Below are 15,953 nucleotides of genomic sequence, written 5' to 3' on the forward strand. Positions count from 1 at the left end.
TGGGGCTCAGAACTCACTCTTACGGGGAACCTCTGCAGTGTGTGAGCTGCGGGCTGACCACCGGGGATGTGCGATTTAATTGTGCTGCCAGTGTCCCTCCCTCCCCGTCTTGTTGTGGTCCTCCTTTGTCTGTGGCTGTGGAGTGTCTTCTGGTTCTGGTCTCATTGATGGTGTTCAGCAGGCAGCTGTAGTCTGGGTGTGCTCGTGAGAAGAGGTGAGCTCAAGGCCCTGCTACCCTGCCCTCCTGTCCCAGGAACCGAGGTCACCGTGCCCTCCACCAATGGACCACGTGTGCACAGTGAGTATCAGAGAAAAAGCCCCTCATGCCTCCAGCAGGAGACAGCAGGACATCTCAGCTCTGTGTTCAGTATGGACACGGCAGGCAGAGGGGAGGGGGCTGGCGTCACGCCTTGCTGAGTGGTAGCTCGCTCTGCACGTGTCTGCCCGCGTCCACGAGTGTGGCCGGCGGCCGTGACTTGCTGGAGCACCGCCCGCGGGCTGGTTGCTCGCTGCGTTGCGCCTGGTGCCTGGCACAGCTGGCTGGGGTCCCCCTCGGACAGAATCCTGGCAGCAGAAACGTGCAGCTAAAGGACAGACGTTCTCAAGTTTTTGGACTTTTGATATTACCGCAGTACTCACAGAATGTTAACCTGCCGCCTGGAACACCAGCCTTTCCTTCTCATCAGAGCTGGAGATGGCCCCTTGTCTCACTTCTGTTCCTCTGATTACTCTGAAACTGAACAGCTTTTATACTATATTCACGCTTCTACTTTTATAACTTCGACTGTTGGTCTTTTTCACGTGACTGTTTTTCATACATACTATATTCTTGTCATATTTTGCAGTTTTTTAAAAAAACCTATTTGTCAGTTGTCTTGGTTTCATTGACGGTAGGTATGGGGTCTGCGTGCTAAGCTGCTTCAGTTGTGTCTGACTCTTTGTGACCCTATGAACCATACCCTGCCAGGCTCCTCTGTCCACGGGATTCTCCAGACAATACTGGAGTGGGTTGCCGTGCCCTCCTCCAGGGGCTCTTCCTGACGCAGGGGTCGAAGCCCCAGCTCTTACGTCTCCTGCCCTGCAGGTGGATTCATTACTGCTGAGGTACTGGGGAAGCCCAGGTAGGGGTCTACAGAAGTGAAAACATCCTATGTGATGATGTACACCCATCTTCATTTTGCTACTTATTCTGAAATGAGTCCTGGCTTCCCCAGTGGAGGTGACTGGCCTCATCCTTGTCCACAAAGAGGCTGTCGTGCTGGGTCCTCACTGCAGGAGAGCACTGTGCTCGTCTCCTTGCACACCCACAGTTTAAATCCATCTGTGGTTCCTGCCTTTGCTCTGATACTGAGGTTATGTAAAAAATACTCACCTGTTCTTACTCTAGAACTTTGACGGTTTGCTTTACATCTAGAGCAATTCATCTGGAATTATTTTTGGCATAAGGCATGAGTTGTATTTGTGGCAGTCAGCACGACTCCCTCCTCTAAGCCAGCCCGAGTGTTGCTTCTTTAAAGAGAAAATGAGAAGTTTTAAGACCCTGGCCGCAGTCACCAGGCACTTCCTGCTGCCCCTCCTCGATGCCACCCTGGGCTTCCATTCCCGCCTGTAGCGGGTGACTTGGTTCAGCTGGGCTGCTTGGTTCTAGGGGCAGTGACCAGGGAGGTTCTGATCTGAGGAAGCTAAGAGGAACTGGCTGTTGGGAGTTCCTGTTTGTCATCTTGCTGAGGACAAAAACAATCCTGTTGAAAGGGTGCTTTTGGAAAGGCCCTTCCTTTTATTACTTTCGTGAAGGCTGTTCTAACCAGTCTCCTTTTTTAAAAAACTGTTTTGACACAGTTGATTTACAATGTTGTGTTATTTTCTGGTATAGAGCAGCGACTCAGTCATGTATCTGTGTATATATGGTCTTTCGTATTTTCCACTAGAGGCTTTCACAAGGTACTAAATATAGTTCTCTGTACTATATATAGTAATGTGTATGTGTTAACCCCAAACTCCTGCCCCTCTGCCCCCTTCTCCTACAGTAGCCACAGGTTTTATATGTCAGAGTGTTTCTGCGTGTGCGCTTTTTAAAATTATGGCTGTACTGCAGCACGTGGAATCTAGTTCCTTGACCAGGGCCACCTGCTTTGGGAGCATGGAGCCACAACCACTGGACCATCCGGGAAGTTCCTACTTCTCTTCCGTAAGTTCATCTGTACCATATTTTAGATTCCACATGTAGGTGATATGTTTCTGTCTGACTTTGATAATCTCGAGGTCCATCCATGTTGCTGCAAATGGCATTATTTCATTCTTTTTTTATTCTGAGTAGTATTCCATTGTGTACACACACACACACACATCACATATTTATCCATTCATCTGTTGATGGACATTTAGGTTGCTTCCATGCCTTGGCTATTGTAAACAGCGCTGCAGTGAACACTGGGATGCATGTATCTCTCTGAGTTAGTTTTCTCCAGATATATGCCCAGGAGTGGGATTGCTGCATCATATGGTAACTCTATTTTTGGTTTAAGGAACCTGTGCACTGCTTTCCGTGGTGGCTGCACCAATTTACATTCTATGTTCTTTGCTGAAATATCAACCAGTGAGTTGGAACCATTTCTGACGGTTCCTTGCAGTGTCCACCCACAGCCTCAGGCGCTCCCGTGCTGTAGTCCTGAGGTTGCGCTTCCTGCACAGGGTGACCCCCCGCCTCCCGTCAGGTGGCAGAGTCCCAGCACTGCCTTCTGTTCTGTGCCAGCAGAAGGGCCCGGCCTCACGTCTGGACATCCTTTCGGGGGCCAGCACCTTCTGGCAAGAAGCCCTTGTGAAACTCTCCATGTGGAAGTGAACCAACTCTTCCTTCCCCCAGATGTCTTCCCTTACAAGCCTCTCTGAAGTTTTTTACTGCGGGCACTGCTCTGCAGTATATGAACCCTAGTCCAGGAGCACAAAGCTCCCTGAGACAGACAGCTCAGGGTGCTGACCTGCCCCACACTGCTCAGGGGGGCTGCCCTACAGATGGTGCTGACTCTATATACTTTTAAATGTACCCTCCTCTCAGAGAACCTTTCCAAAAGTAGGAAGTAATTACATTTACAGTGGATCAAATCGAGAATTTGAGTAAGGAAAAGAGAAATGAAAATTAAGTCCCTCAGAGGTAAGGTAAGATCTGCCTTTAATCCCCATGAGCACCCAGCAGCACAGGCACTGGAGGGGGGCAGTGACTGGAGAGATGGAGGCGTCTGTTTAGCGCACTCCGTGCTCCCAACAGGGTCCTGGACGCAAAAGAGCACCGGCCAGAACAGACCGCCCAGTGCTTTGTTTATGCCGTCTGTGGCTGCTGACGCCCGCAGGTGGGCCCAAGGGTCAGCCCCCAGTGTCGGACGTCAGGTGGGGGGTCCAGTGGGGAGCGCAGGTGGGGCCCTGCTGTGTCCTGAACTGCAGCAGGGCCCCGTGAGGGGGCTACAGAGCGCGCCTCCCGCGCCCACAGCCTAGCCTGTGCCCCTCGGGGAGAGGCCTCTCCCCAGTCTGAGGTTGGGCAGATGGTAAGAACTTTGTCTCGTCTCACCGCTCTCACTCCTTAGGCTCTGACACAGATTCCACTCCCAAGTCCCCCCTCGGACCCCCTTTGGGCTCTGCACTACTTTGCTGACTCTCTCCTGCGTCAGATTCCCAGTGGGCCTTTGGCCAGTCCAGGCAGGTCTACATTTAATCACTCTCTGTTGTACCCTTTGACACACAAGCCAGGCTGAAGAGAAGAGGAGCGGTGCTTGTTCTCAGTGAGTAGAGGTGGAGGCAGGGGTGTGGCCCTGCATCCCTGCCTCCCCGGTGCTCACCTCGCTCTGGGCCTCCGTGGCTCCCTCCCCTGGCCCTCCTCTGCCGCTGACGATCCCTCCTCACTTCCATTGGCTGTTGGCCCCACCAGTCACCAACACCGTGGCGGTCCCTAGGTTTCTTCTATCACACTTCATATGCTCCTCCTGAAAAATCTTGTTAGTCATTCATATAGAATAAATTACCAATTATTTGGTAAGCAGTTACTGAATAATTTGCTAATGACCCTCAAATTTCCAGATCCATCCTAGACTCTGCCCAGACTCATCTGAACATCAACCACATGCCAGCCATTCTACCTGAGTGTCTCGTTGGTGTCCCAAACACAGCATGTCAACACCAAACTCCCATTCTGTCCTCCAGACTAGCTGAGCTCCTAGGATAAATGATCTCCCCTTCCACTGTCACCTTCCTCCCTGTCCCTCCACATCCCATCAGCCACTAAGATCCTGTCTCTTCAATCCATCCCATAATTTCCATCCACATAATCACAGCCCTGGTCCATGTCTTGAGTTCATTCTGATCTAGACCACTTCCCCTCAGCTCTCTTATTCCTCTTTTCAAGGCCCATTTCAGACAGATTGCCCTCTTATATGGTAATTTCTATCCACAAAATGAGCTGACCCTTAAAAAAAAAAGTTCCCCTACTCAGTCTTGAATATTTACCTATTGTATTATGCATATATCTCGTTCATCATGTTACTTACCTTTTACTTTGTCCAGCATGTTACTTTGAGTTACAACAGCAAGTATAATGCCTCACACAGGAGCTACTTAAAAACGTTTACTCAAGGTAAAGATGTTTTTGATCAATTGAAATCTTACCTATTACTAGACTATTGATTTTCTCCATATAATTAGCTAAATACATTATAAGGAATCAAATTCAACAGGCTCAAGGGAGAAGGCAAGCTTAACAGTATGCATGACAAACACCAGGACAGTGGTTTTCTCTGGGGGTGAGCAAGAGGGTCTCTGAAGAATGTCAGGCAATACTGAGGGTTCAGACAATATTCCACTGATCTGGATGCTACTTATGCATGATCGCCTTTATAGTTAATTGATAAATTATAAAAATACCCTTATTGGGACGAGCCTCACACACCCAGTGGGCAGGCCCCAAAATTCTGCAACAAAAAAGGCAGTGGCACAATATATTTAAAGTGATTAAAAGGGAAAAGCCTACAAACTAATAATAATCCACCCAGCAAAGCTTTCATTCTGGTTTGATGGAGAGATCAAACATTTTACTGACAAGCAAAAGCTATTTAAAGAGTTCAAGCACCACAAAACCAGCTTTACAAGAAATGTTAAAAGAACTTCTCTAAGTGAAAAAGAAAAGGCTAGGAGGAGAAAAATGAGAATCACGAAAGGAAAAAGCTCACGGCTAAAGTCAGTAAATTAACACCTTACTGACCAGGGAAATTTTGCAGAAACTAATGCCTGTGGCTGGTGATTTGTTATGTAAGTAAATGTTGAAATGTCTCTGGTCAGTCTGAAACCTTTGGGTAACAAAAGACATGTTAATGTGTCTCTAGTCAATAATGTATTAACCATGTACAAAGCTAGTAGAAGTAGTAAAATCATCTTTACTACTTTAAAGTAGTAAAATCATCTATATCCTCAATAAGTAGTTACTGGTTACATAAATATTTAAAATATGAAAACCGGTAGTTGTTGAGGGAGAGGAGCAAAAATGCAGGGTTACAATGCATTAGAAGTTATGAGATTAGCAACTTATATATAAAATAATGTACATACACGAAAAAATAATGTACATACACACAAAAAAAGGGGAATCATAACTCTGAAGACAGTTGTCAAATCACAAAGGAAGAAAACAAAAGAAGGAAGAGGAACAAAAAAGAACTATGAAAACAATCCCCAAACAACTAATGAGCTAAATGCTCCAATCAAAAGACAGTGATGGATATTTCTTTAAAATCTGGAACTAAAACTGCCATATGACCCAGCAATCCCACTACTGGGCATATGCCCTGAGAAAACCGTAATTCAAAAAGATAAATGTACCCCAATGTCCACTGCAGGACTATTTACAATAGGACATGGAAGCAACCTAGATGCCCGTCAACATATGAATAAAGATGTGGTACATATATACAATGGAAACTCAGCCATAAAGATGAACACATTTGAGTCAGTCCTAGTGAGGTGTATAAACCTAGAGCCTGCTATACAGAGAAGTAAATCAGAAAGAAAGAAACACATCAGTGCACACGTATGTATATGGAAATCCAGAAGGATGGTACTGACATGCCCGCGTGCAGAACAGGATGCTGGATGCTGAGACTTGTGGGCGCAGCAGGGGCAGAGAGGCGGGATGCGCTGGGGGCCTGTGTCACCGCGTGTGAAACAGACGGCGGGTGGGAAGCTGCACAATGTGGGGCGCTCAGCCTGGCGCTCGGTGACAACCAGGAGGGGTGAGATGGGGTGGAGGGGGGAGGGAGGCTTAACAGGAGGGGACATATGTATACTCATGGCTGATTCATGACTGCTATAGGGCAGAAACCAACACAACACAGTAATGCAATTACCCTCCAATTTAAAAGGACAAGAGTGGCTGAGGAATAGAAAAACAAGACCCAATATATATATTCATCACCTATAATACACACACTTCCGACTTTAGACACACACAGGAAAGAAATGGGAAAAGGTATTTCATGCAAATGGTAATCAAAACAAAGATGGGGTAGCAATACTTAGGCCAGGCCCCCAAAAACCTTTAAAATGAAGACTAACAAGAGACAAAGAAGGACATTTATAATGACAAAGAGACCAAGAAGATATGACAACTGTTATAAATATATATGCACTCAGGATAAGAGGGGCTTCCCTGGTGGCTCAGATGGTAAAGAATCTGCCTGCAATGCGGGAGACCCAGGTTTGATCCCTGGGTTGGGAAGATCCCCTGGAGAAAGGAATGGCAACCCACTCCAGTATTCTGGGCTGGAGAATCTCATGGACAGGAGTCTGGTGGTCTACAGTCCATGGAATTGCAAAGAGTTGGACATGACTGAGTGACTAACACTTTCACTTTTCACCCAAGATAGAAGTACCTCAGTTCAGTTCAGTCATTCAGTCATGTCCGACTCTTTGCGACCCTATGAATCGCAGCACGCCAGGCCTCCCTGTCCATCACAAACTCTGAGAGTTTACTCAAAACTCATGTCCATTGAGTCGGTGATGCCATCCAGCCATCTCATCCTCTGTCGCCCCCTTCTTCTCCTGCCCCCAGCCCTCCCAGCATCAGGGTCTTTTCCAATGCGTCAACTCTTCGCATCAGGTGGCCAAAGTATTGGAGTTTCAGCTTCAGCGTCAGTCCTTCCAATGAACACCCAGGATTGATCTCCTTTAGGATGGACTGTTTGGATCTCCTTGCAGTCCAAGGGACTCTCAAGAGTCTTCTCCAACACCACAGCTCAAAAGCATCAATTTTTCAGCGCTCAGCTTTCTTCACAGTCCAACTCTCACATCCATACGTGACTACTGGAAAAACCATAGCCTTGACTAGACGGACCTTTTTTGGCAAAGTAATGTCTCTGCTTTTTAATATGCTGTCTAGGTTGGTCATAACGTTCCTTCCAAGGAGTAAGCGTCTTTTAATTTCATGGCTGCATTCACCATCTGCAGTGACTTTGGAGCCCAGAAAAATAAAGTCTGACACTGTTTCCCCATCTATTTCCCATGAAGTGACGGGACCGGATGCCATGATCTCAAGTTTTCTGAATGTTGAGCTTTAAGCCAACTTTTTCACTCTCCTATTTTACTTTCATCAAGAGGCTTTTTAGTTCTTCACTTTCTGTCATAAGGGTGGTGTCATCTGCATATCTGAGGTTATTGATATTTCTCCCAGCAATCTTGATTCCGGCTTGTGCTTCCTCCAGCCCAGCGTTTCTCATGATGTACTCTGCATATAAGCTAAATAAGCAGGGTGACAATATACAGCCTTGACGTACTCCTTTTCCTATTTGGAACCAGTCTGTTGTTCCATGTCCAGTTCTAACTGTTGCTTCCTGACCTGCATATAGGTTTCTCAAGAGGCAGGTCAAGTGGTCTGGTATTCCCATCTCTTTCAGAATTTTCCGCAGTTTATTGTGATCCACACAGTCAAAGGTTTTACAAAAAGGTGCAAATCATCATCAGTCAGTAACATAATAACAGTAGGGACTTTTATAACTCAACTCCATCAAGAGATCATCCAGAAAGAAAATCAATAAGGAAACACTGGCCTTAAATGACATTAAACCAGATGGACTTAATATATATGGGACATTCTAGCCAAGAGAAGGAGAATGCATTCTTTTCAAGAGAACATAGAACATTTTTCAGGACAGATGACATGCTAGGCAATAAAGCAAGCCTTGGCAAATTTAAGAAAATTGAAATCCCTAAACATCTTTTCTGACCACAATTCTATGAGACTAGAAATCAACTACATGAAGAAGACTGCCAAAAAACACAAACATGTAGGGGCAAAACCATATGCTACTATTCAAGCAATGGATCACTAAAGAAATCAAAGAGGAAATCAAAACATAAGTGGAAAACAAAAAGCACAATGATCCAAAATCTATGGGATACTGCAAAAGGAGTTCTAAAGAGGGAAGTTTATAGCAATAGCTTATCTCAGGAAATAAGAAAAATCTGAAATAAGCAACCTATCCTTACACCTAAAGGAACCAGAGAAAAAACAAAACCCAAAGTTAGTAGAAAGAAAGAAATCATAAAGATCAGAGAAGATATAAATGAAATTGAAACTAAGAAAAAAATAGAAATTATCAATAAAACTAAGATCTGGTTCATTGAAAAGATAAAATATATAAGCCTTTAGGCAGACTCATCTAGACAGAAGACCCAAATCAATAAAATTACAAGTGAAAAAGACGTAACAACTGACACCACAGAAATACACAGGGTCACAAGACTATACCACAAAGTATATGCCAATAAAATGGACAACCTAAAAGAAATGGGAAATTTCCTAGAAATGTACAATCTCCCAAGACTGAACCAGGAAGAAATAAAAAGTATGAATATGGAGAAGGAAATGGCACCCCACTCCAGTATTCTTGCCTGGAGAAGTCCATGGACAGAGGAGCCTGGCGGGCTGCAGTCCATGGGGTCGCATGGCTGAGCATGTGTGCACCAGGGTGGAGGGAGATGGGCTGGTAGCAATAAAGTGGTAGAACTAAAAAAAAAAAAGTATGAATAGACCAATTACCAGTAATTAAGTTGAATCAGTAATAAAAACTCCCAAAAAACAAAAGTCCAGGACCAAATGGCTTTACAGGTGAATTCTACTAAACATTTAGAAGAGTGTTAACACCCATCTTTCTCAAACTGTTCCAAAAAATTGCAGAAGAATGAATGCTTCCAGAATCATTCTAGCCAGCAGCATCACCCTGATACTAAAAGTAGACAAAGATATCACAGAAATGAAAATTACAAGTCAAAATCATGAAACCATGTAAAAATCCTCAAAACAGCAAACTGAATTCAACAACACATTAAAAGGATCATACACCATGATCATATGGAGTTTATCTGTGGGAGGAAGGATGGTCCACTATCTGCAAATCATTCAATGTAACATACCCCATTAACAGACTGAAAAATAAAAATTACATGACCAAAAAACAAAAAATCATATGATCATCTCAATACACACAGAAAAAGCTTTTAACAAAATTCAACATCATTCATGGTACTCTCTGGAAAGTAGCTACAGAGGGAATAACCTCAGTGTAATAAAGGCCATATATAATAAGCCTATAGCTAACATCACACTTGACAGTGAAAAGCTAAAAGTATTTCCTCTAAGATCAGGAATAGGCAAATGCACAACTATTATTCAAAATACTATTCAAAGTCTTACCGACAGCAACCAGATAAGAAACAGAAAATAAAAAGAGATTAAACTGGAAAGGAAGAAGTAAAACTATCCCTCTTTGCAGATGATATGACACTATATATAGAAAATTCTAAAGACACCACCAAAAAACTACTAGAGCTTACCAATGAATTCAGTAAAACTGCAAGACAAAAATATACAGAAATATATTTCTCTACACTAACAATGAACTTTCAGAATAAGAACTTAAGAATTCCATTTACCACTGCATCAAAAAGAATAAGATACCTAGCAATAAATCTAACTAAGGAGATAAAAGGCCATTACTCAGAAAACTGTGAGACAGTGAGGGAAAAAACTGAAGATGACACAAATAGATGGAACAATATACTGTGTTCATGGACTGGAAGAATACTGTTAAAGTGACCACACTACCCAAGGCAATCTACATATTCAGTGCAGTCCTTATCAAAATACCAATGGCATTTTTGGTACTGGAATTCTCCAGGCCAGAATACTGGAGTGGGTAGCCTTTCCCTTCTCCAGGAGATCTTCCCAAACCAGGGATTGAACCCAGGTCTCCCACATTGCAGGCAGATGCTTTACCAGCTGAGCCACAAGTGAAGCCTTTATCAAAATACCAATGGCATTTTTCATGAACTAGGACAATTAATTCTAAACTTTGTATGGAAACAAAAGACCTAAAATAGCCAAACCAATCTTGAGAAAGAGTAACAGAGCTGGAGTTACACTACTCCCTGACTTCAGACTATACTACAAAGATTCAGTCATCAAAACGTTACGGTGCTGGCAAAAAACATACACAGCACGATGGAGCAGAAAAGAGAGCCCAGAAATAATCCCCCACACACATGGCCAATTAACCTATGACAGAGGAGGCAAGAACATACAATGGGGAAAAGATAGTCTCTTTAATAAGTGGTGCTAGGAACACCAGACAGCTACAAGCAAAAGAATGAAATCAGCACACTTTCTCTCACTGCATACGAAGATAAAATCAAAATGGATTAAAGACCCAAGTCTAAGACTGGAAACCATAAAAAAAAAAAATCCTAGAACATAGAACACTCTTTGACAAACTGTAGCAATACTTTTCTAGATCTGCCTTTTAAAGCAAAGGAAACAAATACAAGAATAAACAAATGGGACCTGATTAAACTTTTGCAGAGCAAAGGAAAGTATCGACAAAATGAAAAGACAACCTTCTGAACAAGAGAAAATACTTGAAAATGATATGACCAAGCAGGGGTTGATATCCAAAATATATAAACAGCTCCTACAACTCAACATCAAACAAACAAATAACCTGATTTAAAAATGGGCAGAAAACCTGAATAGATATTTTTCCAAAGACAACATACAGGTGGCCAACGGGCACATGAAAATGTGCTCAATATCAGTAATCATCAGAGAAGGGCAAATCAAAACCTTAAGATAGAATTGGCATCATCAAAAAGAACACAAGTAACAAATGTTGGTGAGGATGTGGAAAAAAGGGGAACTCCTGTACACTGTTGGTGGGAATGTAAATTGGCGCAGTCACTATGAAAACAGCATGGAGACTGCTTAAAAAACTAAACATAGATCTACCATGTAACTCAGCAATTCCACTTCTGAGTATATATCCAAAGAAATGAAAACACTAATCTGAAAAGATACATGTACCCTCATGTTCTTAGCAGCATTATTTACAATAGCCAAACTATGGAAGCAACGTAAGTGTTCCTCAACAGATAGATAAAGACGTCATAAAGACACGATAGACTACTACTCAGCCATAAAAAACAATGACACTCTGCTATCTGTAACAAGGTAGATGAACCTGGAGAGTATTAATCTTAATGAAATAAGACAGAGAAATACTATATAATTTATATGTGGAATCTAAAAAATAAAATGAATTAACAATAAAAACCAGACTTACAGATATAATAGAGAACAAACTAGTGGTTATCCCTAGGGAGACAGAAGGAGGAGGAGCAAGATGGGTAGTGGTTAAAAAGTACAAACTACTATGTAACAAATAAATACATTACAAGGATATACTATCCAGCACAGAGAACAGAGCCAATATTTTATAAAAACTTGAAATGGATTATAATCTATAAAAATTCTGATCCCTGTGTTGTACACTTGAAACTTATAAAACATTGTAAATCAACTACACCTTAGTGAAGAAATCAACATCCTATTGACTTTTCTGATATATTTAACAGTAAAAATTACCTGTTAATCCATCATTTCATGAAAACTCTGAAAAGAAAAATTTTTTAAATTCCACTTACAACAGCATCAAAGAGTAAAATAATTAGGAATAAACCTAACCAAGGACACAAAAGTCTTATAACTCTGAAAACTATAAAATGTTGCTGAAATTAAAGACAGAAGTAAATAAGACATCCTATATGAATGGATTGGAAAACTCTGTATTGTTAAGACACCAATACTATTCAAAGTGTAGAGATTCAAAATATTCCCCATCAAAATCCCACTGGTATTCTAAGAAACAGAAAAGTCCATTCTAAAATTCACATGGAATCTCAAGGGACTCTGAACAGCCAAAACAGTTTTGACAAATAACAAAGTTGGAAGCCTGTACTTCTTGATTTCAAAACTTAACAGAAAACTACACTAATCAAATCAGTGTGGCAATGGCATAAAGACAGACACATAGTGCAAAGGAATAAAGAGCCCAGAAATAAACCCTAGTGTTGATGGGCAAATAACTTTCAACAAGGAAGAAGACCATTCAATGAGGAAACAACAGTCTTGTCAACGGTGTTTGGAAAACTGGACAACCATGTGCAAAAGACTGAGACCAGACCCTAACCTTACACATATAAACTCAAACTGGAACAGAGAGCTAAACATAAGAAGATGATACAACTCCTAGGAGAAAATTTAGGGGAAGAGCTTTCTTGGACTGGAATTATTTCTTGGCACAGGCAACAAAAGTATAAACAAATAAACTGGACTATTATAAAAAAAAAAACAACTACACATCAAAAGAACACAACCAACAGAGTGAAATGAAATGGGAGAAAATATATTCAAATCATACATGTGGTAACGAGTTAGTATCTAGAAAATGGAAAGAACCAGAATTTAATTGAAAAAAAAAGATCAAGCAATGCCTTTTATATAAAAGTGGGCAAAGACCTTGAATAGACATTTCTCCAGAGAAGATCTACAAACAGCTAACAAACACTTGAAATGACAAAACAGTGCTCTACATCAGTAGAACTGGAGGACAGGGAAATGGGGAATAGTTTAATTGGTAGAGTTTCTGTTTTCCAAGATGAGAAGAGTTCCAGTAACTGGTTGCCTAACAAGGTAAATTACTTAACACTATTGAACTGTATCCTTAAAAATGGTTTGGAGAAGAAAATGGTAGTCCACTCCAGTATTCTTGCCTGGGAAATCCCATGGACAGAAGAGCCTGGTGGGCTGCAGTCCATGGGGTCGCAAGAGTTGGACACCACTGAGGCAGCAGGAGGCACTTGCCAGAGGCCCCAGAGCTTTTGACAGCAGAGCCAGAACTGTGGCCGAGGACTCCCAGCTCTCAGGCTTCTTGATCCTGGCCTCTCTCACTAGGTATGTGTATAGAAAACGAGAATCTAAGATATGCCCGAGGGCTTCCCCGGGGGATCAGTGGTGGGGAACCCGAGTGCCAGTGCAGGAGCTGTGAGTCCGACCCCTCGTCAGGGACGATCCCACACGCCACGGGAACCTAAGCCAGCGCACCACACTCACTGACCCTGTGCTCTAGAGCCTGGGAGCCGCAACTACTGAAGCCCGTGCACCCTAGAGCCTGTGCTCCGCAAGAAAAACCACTGCAACGAGAAGCCCATGTGCCACAGCTAGAGAGCAGACCGTGCTTGCTGCAACTAGAGAAAAGCCCAAGCAGCAGTGAAGACCCTGGACAGCCAAAAATAAATAAAATCATTAAAAAAGAGATTAAGATGGTAAACTTCCCATCATGTAGATTTTATCACAACTAGAAATTTAAAATATAGGTACTAGGTATTATTTAAATGCATCACAGACCCATATGTACACCAAAACTAGGAAGCACTCAGATGAAAACAGGAATAACTTTTCACAAGTCTGGAATAGGCAGAGGCTTCCTTTAGATACACCAAAAAGAAAAATTGGAATTCATAAAAATTAATAACTGTTCTCCGAAAGACAGCATTAAAAAAGATAAACCACAAACTGGGAGAAAACATGGGGTTTTCAAAGGCCAATCATTCGTCTTTAAGTAACTTGTATACGTAATGTATCAAATAACCTCTTACAATTAAACAATAAAAAGACTCACTTAAAAGAAAAATGGGCAGAGGATTTGAATAGACATTTTCCCAAAGATATACAAATGGCCAATAAGCACACAAAAACATGCTGAATATCATTAACCATTTGGGAAATGGCAGTCAAAATCCCAGTTAGATACCACTTCATATCTAGTAGAATGACCGCAATCAAAAGGATGAAAAATACAATGAGGTACTGCTATGTTGGGTGCATGTATATATTTACAATTGTTATTTCTTCTTATTAGCCGCTCAGTTATGTCCAACTTTGTGACCCCATAGACCGCAGTCCACCAGGCTCCTCTGTTTATGGAATTCTCCAGGCAAGAATACTAGAGTGGACTGCCATGCCCTCCTCCAGGGGATCTTCTCGACCCAGGGATTGAACCCAGGTCTCCTGCGTTGCAGGCAGACTCCTTACCAGAGTCTGAGCCACCAGGGAAACTCTTATCTCTTATAACAGTCTTTATTTTAAAGTCTATTTTGTCTCATGTGAGTATTGCTACTCCAGCTTTCTTTTGATTTTCATTTGCATGCAATATCTTTTTCTATCCCTTCACTTTCAGTCTATATGTGTCCCCAGGTCTAAAGTGGGTCTCTTGTAGACAGCATACATACGGGTCTTTTTCTTGCACTCAACATAGGAGCACCTCAATATACAAGGCAAATACTAACAGCCATAAAGGCGAAATCAACAGTAACACATTAATAATGGGAGACTTTAACACCCCACTTACACCAATGGACAGATCATCCAGCTAGAACATTAATAAAAAAATGCAACCCTTAAATGACACACTAGACCAGAGAGATTTAACTGCTATCTTATGGAACATTCCATCTGAAAGCAGCAGAATACACTTTTTCTCAGGTGCACACAGGACATTCTCCAGGACAAATCACATCTTGGGTCACAAATCAAGTCTTGGTACATTTAAGGAAACTGAAATCATATCCCGCATCTTTTCTGACCACAACGCTATGAGATTAGGAATCAATTACAGGAAAAAAAAAAAAACTAAAAAACACAAAGGCATGGAGGCTAAACAAAATAACCAATGGATCACTGAAGAAGTCAAAGAGGAAATAAAGAATGTAGAGACAAGTGACAACAAAACATTATGATCCAAAACCCAGAGGACACAGCAAAACCAGGTTTGAGAGTTTACAGCAATATAATGTTACTCAAGAAACAAGAAAAACCTCAAATAAACAACCTAAACTTATGCCTAAAGCAACCAGAGAAAGAACAAACAAAACCCCAAATTAGTAGAAGGAAAGAAATCATGAAGACCAGAGCAGAAATAAATTAAACAGAGATAAAGAAAACAGTAAAGGTCAATGAAACTAAAAGCTAGTTCTCTGAGATGAAATTAAACCTTCAGCCAGAAAATTGATAAACCTTCAGCTGGGTTTAGAAAAGGCAGAGGAACTAGAGATCAAATTACCAACATCCACTGGATCACACAAAAAAATTCCAGAAAAACATCTACCTCTGCTTAATGGACTTCTACTGTGTGGATCACAACAAACTGGAAAATTCTTAAAAGAGATGGGAATACTAGACCACCTTACCTGTCTCCTGAGAAGCCTGTATGCAAGTCTAGAAATAACAGTTAGAACCAGACGCGGAACAACAGACTGGTTCAAAATTGGGAAAGGAGTTGTCACCCTGCTTATTTAACTTCCACGCAGAGTACATCATGCAAAATGCCAGGCTGGAAGAAGCACAAGCTGGAATCAAGATTGCCAGAAATATCAACAATCTTAGATATGCAGATGATACCACTGTAATGTCAGAAAGTGAAGAGCAACTAAAGAGCTTCTTGATGAGGGTGAAAGAGGAGAGTAAAAAAGTTGGCTTCAAACTCAACATTCAAAAAACTAGTAAGATAGTGGCATCAGGTCCCATCACT

The 15,953-nt window shown here is 42.0% G+C and overlaps 1 protein-coding gene across 1 annotated transcript in view; it reads left to right on the forward strand.

Moving 5' to 3' along the window:
• Positions 1-2,324, forward strand: part of INPP4A (inositol polyphosphate-4-phosphatase type I A) — a 121,761-nt gene extending 119,437 nt beyond the window's left edge. Inside the window, exon 26 of the mRNA XM_043467879.1 lies at positions 182-2,324. Coding sequence (XP_043323814.1) covers positions 182-191 — 10 coding nt within the window. The 3' untranslated portion in view covers positions 192-2,324. The remainder of the gene's footprint in view (positions 1-181) is intronic.
• The last annotated feature ends 13,629 nt before the right edge of the window (positions 2,325-15,953 follow it).

The sequence above is a fragment of the Cervus canadensis genome, chromosome 5 (assembly GCF_019320065.1).
Source record: "Cervus canadensis isolate Bull #8, Minnesota chromosome 5, ASM1932006v1, whole genome shotgun sequence".
NCBI classification, from domain to species: Eukaryota; Metazoa; Chordata; class Mammalia; order Artiodactyla; family Cervidae; genus Cervus; species Cervus canadensis.